This window comes from Herpailurus yagouaroundi, unplaced genomic scaffold, assembly GCF_014898765.1.
Source record: "Herpailurus yagouaroundi ecotype Mexico unplaced genomic scaffold, PumYag 28, whole genome shotgun sequence".
NCBI classification, from domain to species: domain Eukaryota; kingdom Metazoa; phylum Chordata; class Mammalia; order Carnivora; family Felidae; genus Herpailurus; species Herpailurus yagouaroundi.
Genome location: NW_024412376.1, coordinates 106,843,890 through 106,856,659, shown reverse-complemented (window position 1 = coordinate 106,856,659; position 12,770 = coordinate 106,843,890). Strand labels below are relative to the sequence as shown.

At 35.2% G+C, this 12,770-nt stretch overlaps 1 protein-coding gene across 2 annotated transcripts in view; it reads left to right on the top strand.

Annotated features, from left to right (window-relative positions):
- Positions 1–12,770, top strand: part of USO1 (USO1 vesicle transport factor) — a 93,882-nt gene that overhangs the window by 62,280 nt on the left and 18,832 nt on the right. Inside the window, exons 9-14 of one of the 2 annotated variants that reach the window (XM_040481074.1) lie at positions 1,886–2,064; positions 5,732–5,872; positions 7,763–7,851; positions 8,250–8,404; positions 8,808–9,019; positions 10,559–10,579. In XM_040481074.1, coding sequence (XP_040337008.1) covers positions 1,886–2,064; positions 5,732–5,872; positions 7,763–7,851; positions 8,250–8,404; positions 8,808–9,019; positions 10,559–10,579 — 797 coding nt within the window. The remainder of the gene's footprint in view (positions 1–1,885; positions 2,065–5,731; positions 5,873–7,762; positions 7,852–8,249; positions 8,405–8,807; positions 9,020–10,558; positions 10,580–12,770) is intronic. The other variant, XM_040481084.1, reaches the window with a different exon arrangement.

Below are 12,770 nucleotides of genomic sequence, written 5' to 3'. Positions count from 1 at the left end.
CCGCGAGATCGTGACCTGGCTGAAGTCGGACGCTTAACCGACTGAGCCACCCAGGCGCCCCAATAATGTATCAGTTTTCATTCATCAGTCTAACCAATGCACCACACTAATGCTGGCTACTAATAAAAGGGGAAACGGAGGGAGAGAGTATATGGGGATTCCTTTTATTTGTTGCTCATTTTTTCCGTAAACCTAAAGCTGCTCTAAGATATAAAGTGGGGTTTTTTTAAGTTTTTAAATTTATTCTGAGAGAGAAAGAATCCCAAGCAGATTCCATGCTGTCAGCACAGAGCCCAATGCAGGCCTCAAACCCATGAACTGTGAGACCATGACCTAAGTCAAAATTAAGAGTCAGACAGTCACCCAGCTGACTCAGCCACCCAGGCATCCCTAAAGTTTTATTTATTTAATCTCTACACTCATTGTAGGGCTCAAACTCAAACAACCCCAACTGAGATCAAGAGTCGTGTGCTCTTCTGACTGAGCCAGCCAGCTGCCCCAAAAATAAAGTCTATTTAAAAAATAAACTGGGGCGCCTGGGTGGCTCAGTCAGTTAAGCATCCGACTTCAGCGCAGGTCATGATCTCGCGGTTTGTGAGTTCAAGCCCCACATTGGGCTCTGTGCTGACAGCTCAGAGCCTGGAGTCTGCTTCAGATTCTGTGTCTCCCTCTCTCTCTGCCCTTCCCCTGCTCATGCTCTGTCTCTCTCTGTCTCAAAAATAAAACATTAAAAAAATTCAAAAAACTGATTTTTATAAACACAGACCTCAACTACTAGGAGTAAATGTGTGAGTGTACCTCACAGAGGAACTTACTAGCTGTGAATATCTGACATTAGTCGTATTCTTTTTTTGTTTGTTTGTTTAAATGTTTATCTTTATTTTTGAGACAGAGACAGAGCATGAGCGGGAGAGAGGCAGAGAGAGAGGGAGACACAGAATCGGAAGTAGGCTCCAGGCTCTGAGCTATCAGCACAGAGCCCAACGCAGGGCTCGAACTCGTCAACTGCGAGATCATGACCTGAGCTGAAGTCAGATGCTCAACCGACTGAGCCACCCAGGCACCCCAACATTAGTCATATTCTTAACAGAGGAAACAGATCCTTGGTTAGATTAACACATGATAGAGATCAGTTGATGAGCTTTAAGCCATGATGATAGTATATGCTGTAGTGTGGATGGAACTACCCTATAGAATAGTATGTTGTAAGCAAAGATAGAAGTAAATGGAGAACAGGAACCAGGAAAGATAGGAAGCCTGAGGAGTGGCCAGAGATCTGTAAGGAAAATCATGAGAGAGTAGTTACTAGAAACCAAGGGAAGAGGAAGTTTCAAGGAAGAGACTCAAGACAACAATGTCCAGTGCTTCTTAGTGACTAAATAAGATATGATTTATTCATTCAACAAATATTTAATAGTGAGCTGATATGTATAGACCTGATATCTTGTTTCTGTCTCTGCTGAGGATATAGAGTAGGTCACTGTATCCTAGTAGGACATTCACATTCCTGTCTTTATGAATTATAATCTAGTAGAGAAGACAGATACTACATAATAATAAAAGGAGCAGGTTCTTGTGAAAGCATGTGGCTGGTGATGCCAACCTAGTCATCAGGTCTTGATGTTTAATCTGGGATCTGAAGAAAAAAATCTGAGTTATTGAGGTGAGGGGTAGTTGAACAGAGAGGTCAAGAGATCACTGGAAACCTAAGAAAGAGCACGCAGATTGTGGCCTGTGACCGTCAGGAGTCAGAACAGGCTTTTTACCTTGCTGTACTGAAGAAATGCCGAGTTTGAAGTTTTGTCTTTTATTTAAGTGTTTGGGGAGTGAATTTTCCTTCAGGTTTTATCAGCCTTAACACTTCCATTTTACATTCTTTTCTCAGGCATAGTAGTGGAAGATTGTCTGATTTTGCTCCAAAACTTGTTAAAAAACAACAATTCCAATCAAAATTTTTTTAAAGAAGGCTCATATATTCAACGTATGAAACCTTGGTTTGATGTTGGCGATGAAAATTCTGGCTGGTCTGCACAGAAAGTGACTAATCTGCACGTAATGCTACAGGTACACTATAGTTAGACATAAATGTGACAAGAATTTTGACAACATTCCTTTCAAAGAAAAGAAAATTGCTTGTATTTGATAAATCTAGGATATTGAGTTGGTTTCAGATGGGCCTAAAAGAAAACCTTTTAATATGAAGACTTGCAGTTATGCTCAGAGATAGAGATCCACTGCCATTAACCCCTCCCTCCAACCCCCAGTACATATGCCCATGACTCAACTTCAATAATTATTAACATGTGGCAATTTTGTTTCATCTTTTATTCCCTTCTCTTGCTCTGCTGGATTATTTGTATTTTATTTTATTTTATTTTATTTTATTTTATTTTATTTTATTTTATTTTATTATTTTATTTTATTTATTTTTAAGGTTTATTTATTTTGAGAGAGACAGACAGAGTGAGCAGGGGAGGGTGGGGCGGGGGGGAAGAGAGAAAATCCCAAGTAGTCTCTGCTGCAGAGCCTGACTCAGGGCTCGAACTCAGGAACCGTGAAGTCCTGACCTGAGCCGAATCCAAGAGTCAGATGCCTAACTGATTGAGCCACTCAGGCACCCTGCCCTGCTGGATTATTTTAAAGCAAATCCAAACGTATAGTTTCCTGATGGGTTTTGCACCCAGAGAATAATAGGTTAGATTGTTGATTTGAATTTTTTAAATCTACTTTCTTCAGTTAAGGTTCTAATGTAAATTTTAATGTATGGAATACTGCGTTCAGCAAATAAATTCACTCAGTAGACATTTACTGAGAGCTAGGCAGTGACTGCTAGGAAATGAATGATAATGTCCCTGCCTCCAAAGATTAATAATCTGTTTTAAGTCTGATGTAAGTTAAAATGACAAGTCACCTGCAATTTTATTTTAGCTTACTGGTGATGAATGGTAAAAGTGAAGACAATAGGATCCCAAATGATTTCTGCATCAGAGAAAATATGAAGTTCTTTGAAGTATTTTACTTACTTATTCCTTTATTATTCCCTCTCCAAACCCTTAAGTTTATATACTAGCTTCCCAGCTTACTGGCTCTCTGGTGATTCTTGTGGGTCTTTGAATATCTCTGAATTGTTCCTGCGTCTCTGAAATTGTTTTCCTCAAAACTAGATGGATAGTTTCTCTAGTAATTAGAGTCTGAATATCGTTGCATGCCGTGGGAGTTGCCTGTGTAGGGTTAATTGGTAATTAAGGTGACCAGATGCCCCATTTTGCCAGGCTAGTAATCGTTTTGTAATTACGAATAGTGTCCTCTTTCACTTCTAAAGTGTCCCAATTTAGATAATAAATTATAGTTACCTTATATAGAATATGCCTCAAACCTGTCAGGAAAATATTTTACAGGAGAACATGGGTAGAATATTTCTATTTTATACTCCCCACTTCATCCTTTCTACTTTCACATGTCAGTATTACACATTTCAAGACTTGGTTTTTCAACATGTTTTTTGCACCTTAGAAATAGCATTCCAAGTAGTAAGCTTGATATTTTGCCCAACACCACTTTCTTAATAAATTCCTGTAGAAAAATACCTTTCAAAACATGATTAGACAGAGCAAAGGGATCTGGTGATGTGCAAAAGCTTATATATATCCTACCAAGCAGGGAAAATTTAAACTGCTAGAGGAGTCCACTTATGTTTTATGGTTTAGAGTACTAAGCAAAGAATCATTTTTGAAGAAAGCCGCTGTTTAAAAAGTACTACTTTACCAAAAGAAAAAAAAACTTAGACTAGGGTGCTGCATATAAACAAAAAAATACATTATTTTTACATATGTAGTAAATTGGTTAAGTTTTTTTTTACTTTTAAAAAGTAAATAAAATCTTAAAGCATGTAAACTTCAAAATAAAGAAGCTGAGTTTAATTCACTTCAATATATTCTCCATCTCAAAGATTGAGTAGTTGATGCATTCATGACTTCGCAGGCCACAGGTTATCTTCTGCTTTTCAGCCTATTACTGTTCTGTTTCCTTATAGCTTTATTTAGGGTTGCTTGTATTTCCAGTTCTCTGTTATGCACCAAATGAAAATGCATCAAAAATGAGGATAAACAGTCCTATTTGGATAGATAACATCCTAACTAGAATTATTCATCATTGCATTGAAATCATGATTGATTTTAAAAATTCTATAAATTGAAATCGATGTGTTTGAGGGTATTCATTCAAATTTTACAGATTAAATTTGGGGGAAGCATCTTTTTGAAAAGTTTTTTAGTCATAATACACTTTAATTTTTCTTGGAATAATAGTGTTATGACTAGTTCTGCCTCCTATTCCTATAGGAATATACCCTTATATATCATTTTTTGGACAGATACTGCCAGCAGTTCCCAGAAAGCTCATTACCTTATGAGAGAATCCTTTTCATTGTTGGGTAATTCTGGCTCTTAAAAACTTCATATAATGAGTCAAAATCTGCCTTCTACAAACTTCCCCCTGTTTTGCTCTCAGGGAAAATACAAGTCCATTCCTTATGGTATTTTACATATTTAAATGTTGTTACTAAGTCTTCCCTTATGTTGTTATCCTTATAATAAATGTTCCCTCTTTCTTCAATCACCTTTTCCTACTTCTCTGTCATCTAGAAGATTGATAATTACTTTTTCTTTATTTACCTCATCAATAAAGATACCCAACTGCTATTAGATGATACTGAGGAATTATTGTTGATTTTGTTAGCTACACTAATGGCATGATGATCATGTTTTTTAAAATTCTTTTTAGTTAGAGGCATATGTAGAAATATTTATGGGAGAAGTGACAAATAGCTTGGTATTGCTTTAAATATATTTATATACATATATATATATATATATTTTTTTTTTTTCACATTAGGGATAAGAGGAGAATAAAACAAACACCAAAACAAAAAGCCATGGAGGTCTAACCAGAAAGGTCTAAAGATTTGAGCCATTATGTAATTCTAAAGCCTCTCTCTAGTGACATCAATGTATTAATCAACCCTCTTAATAAAAATATTATAAAATCCCATTTGATCTTAATATACAAGGTTTTGTACACACATAGACTTGTAAGTCTAGTTTTAAAATACAAGCTATATGTGAAATTATTTTGAAGACGTAACTGCTGAACATTTGTTTGGGATGACATTTTTTATGTTTCTCAGACTTCATGTTCAAGTTCAGACTAATCATAGAACCATAAAGGTTTAATTAGCATTAACAATCAATGAGGCCAGCCCCTTACCTAACGCATAAATCTTCTACCATGTCTTCAGGGGTTAGTTTTGGTCTCTCTTTAAGTATCTCCAGTTTAGGGGGACTTTATTACGCCCAAAGCCATTCTATTTTCAGACCTTCTCCATAATTAGGTAGTTCATCTTTACTTTGGTAAGAAATATACCACCCTGTTACTTATTCATTTATTGACTATACACTATGTTATAAATACTGGGCCTTTTCTTTGGAATACAAAAATGACTGAGGCAGTTTCTACTCTGGGAGTTCACAATCACCTGAAGGAGACAAACTGGCGAAATGTGCTATGTACTATAACAGGACTCTTGCCATGAGAGCGTGAAGGAAAGAGCATCTAGATCTGGCTGAATAGGTGAGGGGAATCCTTTACATAGACGTTCTTGTTCATACAGAAATTTGCCTCAAGACTCTTCACATCTTTAAAAGACCACTTTTGCTTTCTCTTTCTTTCACAGCTGGTTCGTGTGCTGGTATCTCCCACCAACCCTCCGGGTGCTACCAGTAGCTGCCAGAAAGCTATGTTCCAGTGTGGCTTACTGCAGCAACTTTGCACTATCCTAATGGCCACTGGAGTGCCTGCTGATATCCTGACTGAGGTAAACCAAATGGAGGCAGAGGCTACTCTTGTGGAAGTTGAAATCAGGAATCCTAAGAAGAATTAGATGTCAGCTGAAGGCAAAACAGTAATAGTTAACCATTTTTATATGTTAAATTCCTTATTGATCCTACTAAAATATAATTTGCATAATGATGACAGTATTAATTCCAAAAGGTGTACTCATCCCTCAAGTTTAATAATATATAAATACTGTTCAAGCTTACAGGACTTTCATTAATTTTATTTTATTCAACAGGAGTGCACAGCATGATTTAAGTTTTTAATGTTGAGAACAGTATGACTTAGTCAAATAAGACTTGAGACTTAAGTAGTGTTACATAGTCCTAGAACAGTAAATTCTTTTTCCTTGATGTTTGGCGTTTTTTGTTTCCTACCTATTAAGAAAAAGAGGTTAGTTTGAAGAAAAGAAAGGTTTAGTTTATTTAAACTTTCATAAAAGCTTTCTCAAATTAACACATGCACATTAAAAGAATAGGTAATAATAAAAGTTTTGTAACAAAAGCAGCTAGCTATCTGCAGTCTCACTCCTCCCTTGCCTTAAGTCTTGCTTCCCCTCTGCATAACCCTCTCACTTTACTTCCTCCTGTCACCCCAGTAATTTGCATTTAAATCAATAATCAGGGTTTATAATTTTATGACTATACAAATACTGTTCCCTGCCAAGCCAGAGCCCTATATCATGTTTAAATATCTCTCTTTCCTAAGTTGTAATAGTATTCTCTTTTCATCTTACTGTTTTTCTGTGTATCTGCATATTAATACTATCAATATGATTAACATGTCATTTCCCATCCCAGACATTTTTTTCCTAGACATTTTTTCTTCTTTTCTAGAAGCCCCTTCCATCCTCCTGCTCCAATATGGGCTGGTCTACTTCTGTGCACATCTCTAGCCCCAGGACTTTCACCATCCTCCTAGGATCTCCTGTTACTCCTCTCTGGAGTTAAATCCCTTAGTTACCAGGATTCCATGTCTTTACTCCCCACCTTTTGACTCATTATCTTAGTTTACTTCACTTCCTAAAAAAAGTAAATGGCAAGAGAACTTGTTTTTATCTTTTATATGTCATTCCTTTATTTTCAGAGTTACTCTAATGTTTGGCTAGGTATAGATTCAGGGTTAGAAATCATAACACTCAACTTTCTGAACATTATTTCAGAGCTGCCGTTAAGAAATCTGAAGCCATTTTTAATCTTAATCCTTTTCATGTAACTTTTTTTCTCCAGAAACTTTTGGGATCTTCTCTTCCTTTCTGGTTTCCTGAAATATACTGATAATGTGCAGTACTACAGACTTTTTTTTTTTTTTTAACCCCCCCCAATTATTGTTGACACCCACTGGACCCTTTCAAGCTGTAGACCTGTGTCCTTCAGTCCTGAGAATGTTTTTTATATTTCTTGATAATTATTTTTATGTTCTATTTCTGCAACTCCACTAATAGATTTGTTAGACTTTCTGTGTATCTAGTTTGCCTTTTTATTCTATTTTCTTGGAGGTATTTTCAACTTCATCCTTAAATTGAAGTTTTAATTTGTTATATTTTAAATGTGTTTGCTGATTTTATTTTGAAGCACCCTTGTTTTGTAGAAATAGATTCTGTCTTTTAGAGGATACTATTGATTTTAATTTTTTGAGACTTTTAAATCCTTATGGTCAGGTATTATTTGTAATTAGAGCCCTATGCTTAATGTTTTAAAGCGTTATTTTGAAAAAGTGTTAACAGGATTATAATGCTGTCACTCCTTTTTTCGGTATCTGAATTTTAGCATTTAAAAGCAAACCACAGAAGGATATAACATTTTCTTTTGAAGACAGGTTTTCTTCCTTGACTTACTGTCTCTCAATTTTTATTTTTCCCCCTAAATAGACCATTAATACTGTGTCAGAAGTTATTCGAGGCCACCAAGTAAACCAAGACTACTTTGCTTCTGTAAATGCACCTTCAAACCCACCAAGGTAGGAAAAGGGAAATACTGCTATTTCTCTGAGGAAGTCAGAATTTACTTTGGGTTTTTAGTGTATCTCATATACACATCTTTTAAGAAGTTCATCTGTATGTTTTGAAACTAGAAATTATCTGACAAGATAAACATGTTGGTGTTTTAAAAGAGTCTGTGGTCCTTGGAGCTTCGGTATTTGGGCTCAGCTATCACCCTCACACTTCCTCCGTGCCTTACGCAGACCCGATTGCTTGCTTGTCCGAGCGGCAGTTGTCTGTCCTGTGCATTGGAGGTGGAATACTTACCTCGCTGGTGTTCTGCTTATGGTGTTTCAGTCAGCAGAAACGACTAGTTACTGATCTGTGTCCTTGGGTTGCAATTTTTCTTTTGCTCTTTTCTTTCTGAATGCAACAGACCGGCAATCGTGGTACTTCTCATGTCCATGGTTAATGAAAGGCAGCCGTTTGTATTGCGCTGTGCCGTTCTCTACTGTTTCCAATGTTTCTTATATAAAAACCAAAAAGGACAAGGAGAAATTGTGTCAACGCTGCTACCTTCCACTATTGATGGTAAATAATTTAGTTCTAATTTCTGTTCTGAGAAGTACATAGTCTTTCAAGGTTTTAATGATAAGGTATATTGTAAATGATAAAAGACCCTGGATGTAGTGGAATATTTAAAATATGGCATTTCCTTGGATTTGCTTTAGAAATGCAGTTTTTAACTAAGACAGTAATTTTCTGGAATATTATCTCATCGATTTGATGCCTGAAATGTAATTATTTCTTGGTTCTGCTATTCTTCTTCCAGGGTCATTTTGTCATCTTTCATTTTTGTCTTGAAAAGCAGACTTTTAAAAATGTAACTTAATACCCCTAATTAACAGATTTTAAAATCGTATTTCATACTATTTTTGTGTGTGTGTAAAACAACAATTAATTTTTTATCATCATCTGCCTGCCATCTTTGTAGCAACAGGTAATTCAGTCTCAGCTGGTCAGTTATTATGCGGAGGTTTATTTTCTACTGATTCACTTTCAAACTGGTGTGCTGCTGTGGCCCTTGCCCATGCTTTGCAAGAAAATGCTACCCAGAAAGAACAGTTGCTCAGGGTTCAACTTGCTACAAGTATCGGCAACCCTCCAGTTTCTTTATTGCAACAGTGCACCAACATCCTTTCACAGGTAACGTGGCTGGCGAGTGGAACTGCTCTAAGGGGGAAAAAATCTCAGCTATACGTTTTTGTGTCAGTGATACAAAGATTTAAGGGTATCCTTCGTAGATGCAGATGAAAAAGGAAAGAGGCATGGACTTACCTGCTCATTAACTCATTGTAACCTGAAACAGTGTGTGGAGAGAAAGAAATACATACTCTTACAAGAATGGTTTTGCCAAATAGTAAAATCTGCTTCATGAAACACATCTTCTGGACAGAAAGGTGTTTTGTTTCTCTTTCTGTTTCCTTTTTCTATCATCCAGTGTTCTTGCATGTCCTTTTCTCTTTCTGCTCAGTAGCCGAATTTGGGTCTGTTTATGAGAGAGAATAGAATAAAGTGGTTCATAGCTATGTACCTCCCTCTTTCTCTTCCCAGACCAGTTGATTTTCCTTTCAGAAAACAATACCAGTCCATCGCTTACTAAACATTGTACTCCTTGATGTTTGAGAGCTCTCCAACCCTCAAAACCCCAAGGCATATAATTTATCTACTAATATAGAGAAAAATGTAACTGTTTGCATTCCTCTAGACACCTAATGAGAACAACAAAGCTTCACTGAAGTGTGGATGATAAGGTCTTTATGAAGGTCACTTACAGTTGGATGATTTGTCCACATGGACTTCTGTTGCTGTTGAACAGTTCAAGTTCACTGTTTAGCAGAACTATAGTCATTAACATTCAGAGTCACTTAGAGTAAAAATATACTTAAGTCTAAAATTGTGCTGTCCCCTAGAATTTTCCTCTCTCCCTCCCTGTGATAATGTGCTGTGTCCTTCTTAATTTTTAATTTTGACACACTCATTGAATTGTTTTATTGTGAGCTTTTAAAGAGACATCAATGCCATCATCCATAGGAAGTTATAAATTATGGTTAAAAATTAACTAGTGAAAAGGGGATCAGACATTCTCTTTATTGTTTAAAATCTGTTTATTTAAATTGAAAGCTTGTTTCATCTTTATCATTTATTTCTTAGTGATTTGAAAAAACTACCCCTAAATATTCATATCCATGTATATTTAATACTTCTCATTCTCATGTTGCTGTTTGTTGAAACTAGCTTTTCTTAAGCCAAACAGCAGTTAACGGACCACCACCACCAGAGACTTCGCTTCTAACATTGTAGTCACAATTAATGCATTATGAGAAATTCTCAAGATAGTAGTGTCTTCCCCTTCACAGCACAGTGCTGTAAAATGATCCTTTCTCCTCCAAAATGCATATTAATAATATGCATAATATTATGTTACATAATAAAATACATAATAAAATATGTTACATAATATATATGTTACATAATAAATATTACATAATAAAATATTAGAACTATCCTGTTACAATAAAATATTAGATAATTACATAATGTTATATAATAAAATATTAGAACTATCCTGTCCCAAATTATTGGTGTGGGTTTGTAGAGAGACCATCTGTGAGGGATTTTTCTGGATTTAAATTTTTCTATAGCAGTAATATTTATAAATAATTTTTAATGTGTAATTTACAGGGTGATAAGATCGACAGACGGGTATGTATCGCTTGTTTAAGCTTAGGCATTTCCCTCTTACAGCAAGGCTTTCCTTTGTCTTGGGTTTTGCTGATGGTTTTTTTTAACCGCTTGTTTGAAGTTACATTCTACTCACACTTTCATGTGTCAGCAAGTTTATCTCTATCATAAGTGGCTCTCCAATTTTTCTCCGTGGGGTATTTTCTCCATGTAGTGGTGTTACTAAGAGCTGTGGGAATGAAAGTCTGAAGCTGTACCTGTGCTTCCTCCGGGTATGCTTGCACTTTCTGGAATAGCTTGGTTTGGGTTTTTTTGGTTGGTTTTGTGTGTCTCCTCACCTAAGCTTGCTTCTCTATCCCCCCTGAAACTATTTCAAAGCTAGTAAAATTTAGGGTTAAGAAATTTGTCTTTAGTCAGTATATGAAAAAATGTGATGACTTTTTTATTACTTAGATTATTGAAAATGTACAATAGTAAGTATAATTTTGTAATTTGAAAGATTTTTAAATTGAATATTGTGGGTTATTCTGGATATAACCCATATGGTACAATTACCATCGGGGGTTAGTTTTTGATGTGTGTGGGGAGTGTGATTTGTGTTGGTTTTGATTTTTTTGTGTGCAGTCTTTGGCAAAAGGAGTGTACCTTAATATTTATGTTCATATGTTCAATTGTGCAGTATTGCTAGTAATAACCAAGGTGCTGTTAGGAGTTATATCTTTGTGTATGAGTATGATATGATACATGTTAATAACACAGATATATTCAGCAGTTTTAGCTTCCAGAATCTTTGATACTAGATATTTTAAAAGTATACATGTCAGTCATTTAAAAAGGAGTTTTTGGAGGCACCTGAGAGTAATGCATTACCGCACTAATTTTATACACAGTAAAATTCACAGACTTTAAATGTTCAATTTGATGATTTTTGATGGGTTAATATACTTCTGTAATCACCACCCAAATACAAGATATAAAACATATTCGTAATCTCAGAAAGTTCCATCATGCCCCTTTCTTATTAAATCTCTATTGCCAGAGGCCACTGCTTGAAAGTGAGTCTAATCATAACACTCTAGAACTTCATTTCAGTACTTGAAGAGTAGAAATTTAAAATGTTAGCTTGTCATATTTCTATTCACAGTGTAAAATACTACACTTGAAATCCACAAAGTAGGAACAAGAGGAATTATTTAGATAGAAAATAATAAGGAAAACATAATAGTCTATCTTAAAGGTAATTCAGCTTCATTTATTTTGTTTGTGGTTCCATTCCAGCCTGTAAAATCTGTGATTTCTAGTAACTAAACCCTCAGAATGCTCTGAAATTACAATTTCAGCATCCATTTGTTTCTCCACATCTCAGTGGTTCATACACTCTGGAGTGCTAAAGAGATACATACTTTTTCTTGACTTGAACCTATAAACAATCACAAACACACATAAACATATAAACAAAATGAAGAGTTTTATGAAACTATTCTATGAAGTGGAGTGTGGACTTTTTTTTTCTTTTCTTTCTTTTTTTTTTTTTTTTTAAGCTATTCTTGGTGTTTATCTTCTAAAGAATCCATCAGAAGATCAGAGTGCAATGACATAGAATGTTTTGATAGCCTTTAAGGTCTAATCTCTAATTTTATTTTTTGGATGATAGAGCAGCTTCATCAGGATTTTGTTGGGTTGATCTTCCTAACGTTTTGTGATTGTACACTGGACAAACACTATAGCATTTTTGCACTCATTAATAGTTTAGTTTCTTTTCATCTTGGAAAGTTTAGAAAAATAAAAAAGTAGAAAGTGGGACTTCTACCCAAAAGTAACTGTTGGTTAAATTTCAGTCTTTTTTCTTCTATACTATTTACTTACATAGGGGTGATCATACATTAGATTCCATTGAGTATGCTGCTTCTTTCCTTACAGATATCTTCCATGTTCTTAAACACTAAATAAATATAACTTTATATGGTTGCATAATATTTCACCAAATAAATATACCATTGGTTAGTTAACCATCTCCTTATTTTTATATACTTAATTATCTTCCATTTTCTTTATTATAAATCATGGTTTGATGAACATCATAATAATACAGTCTGCACAGAAAAGTATTATTACACAGTCCTCACTGTGCATGTTTCCAATAGTCATAGGTTTCTATTAACCTAGCAAAAAAGCAAGGACCACCTGTATTTCGTTGAGGTTTAAAAAAAAG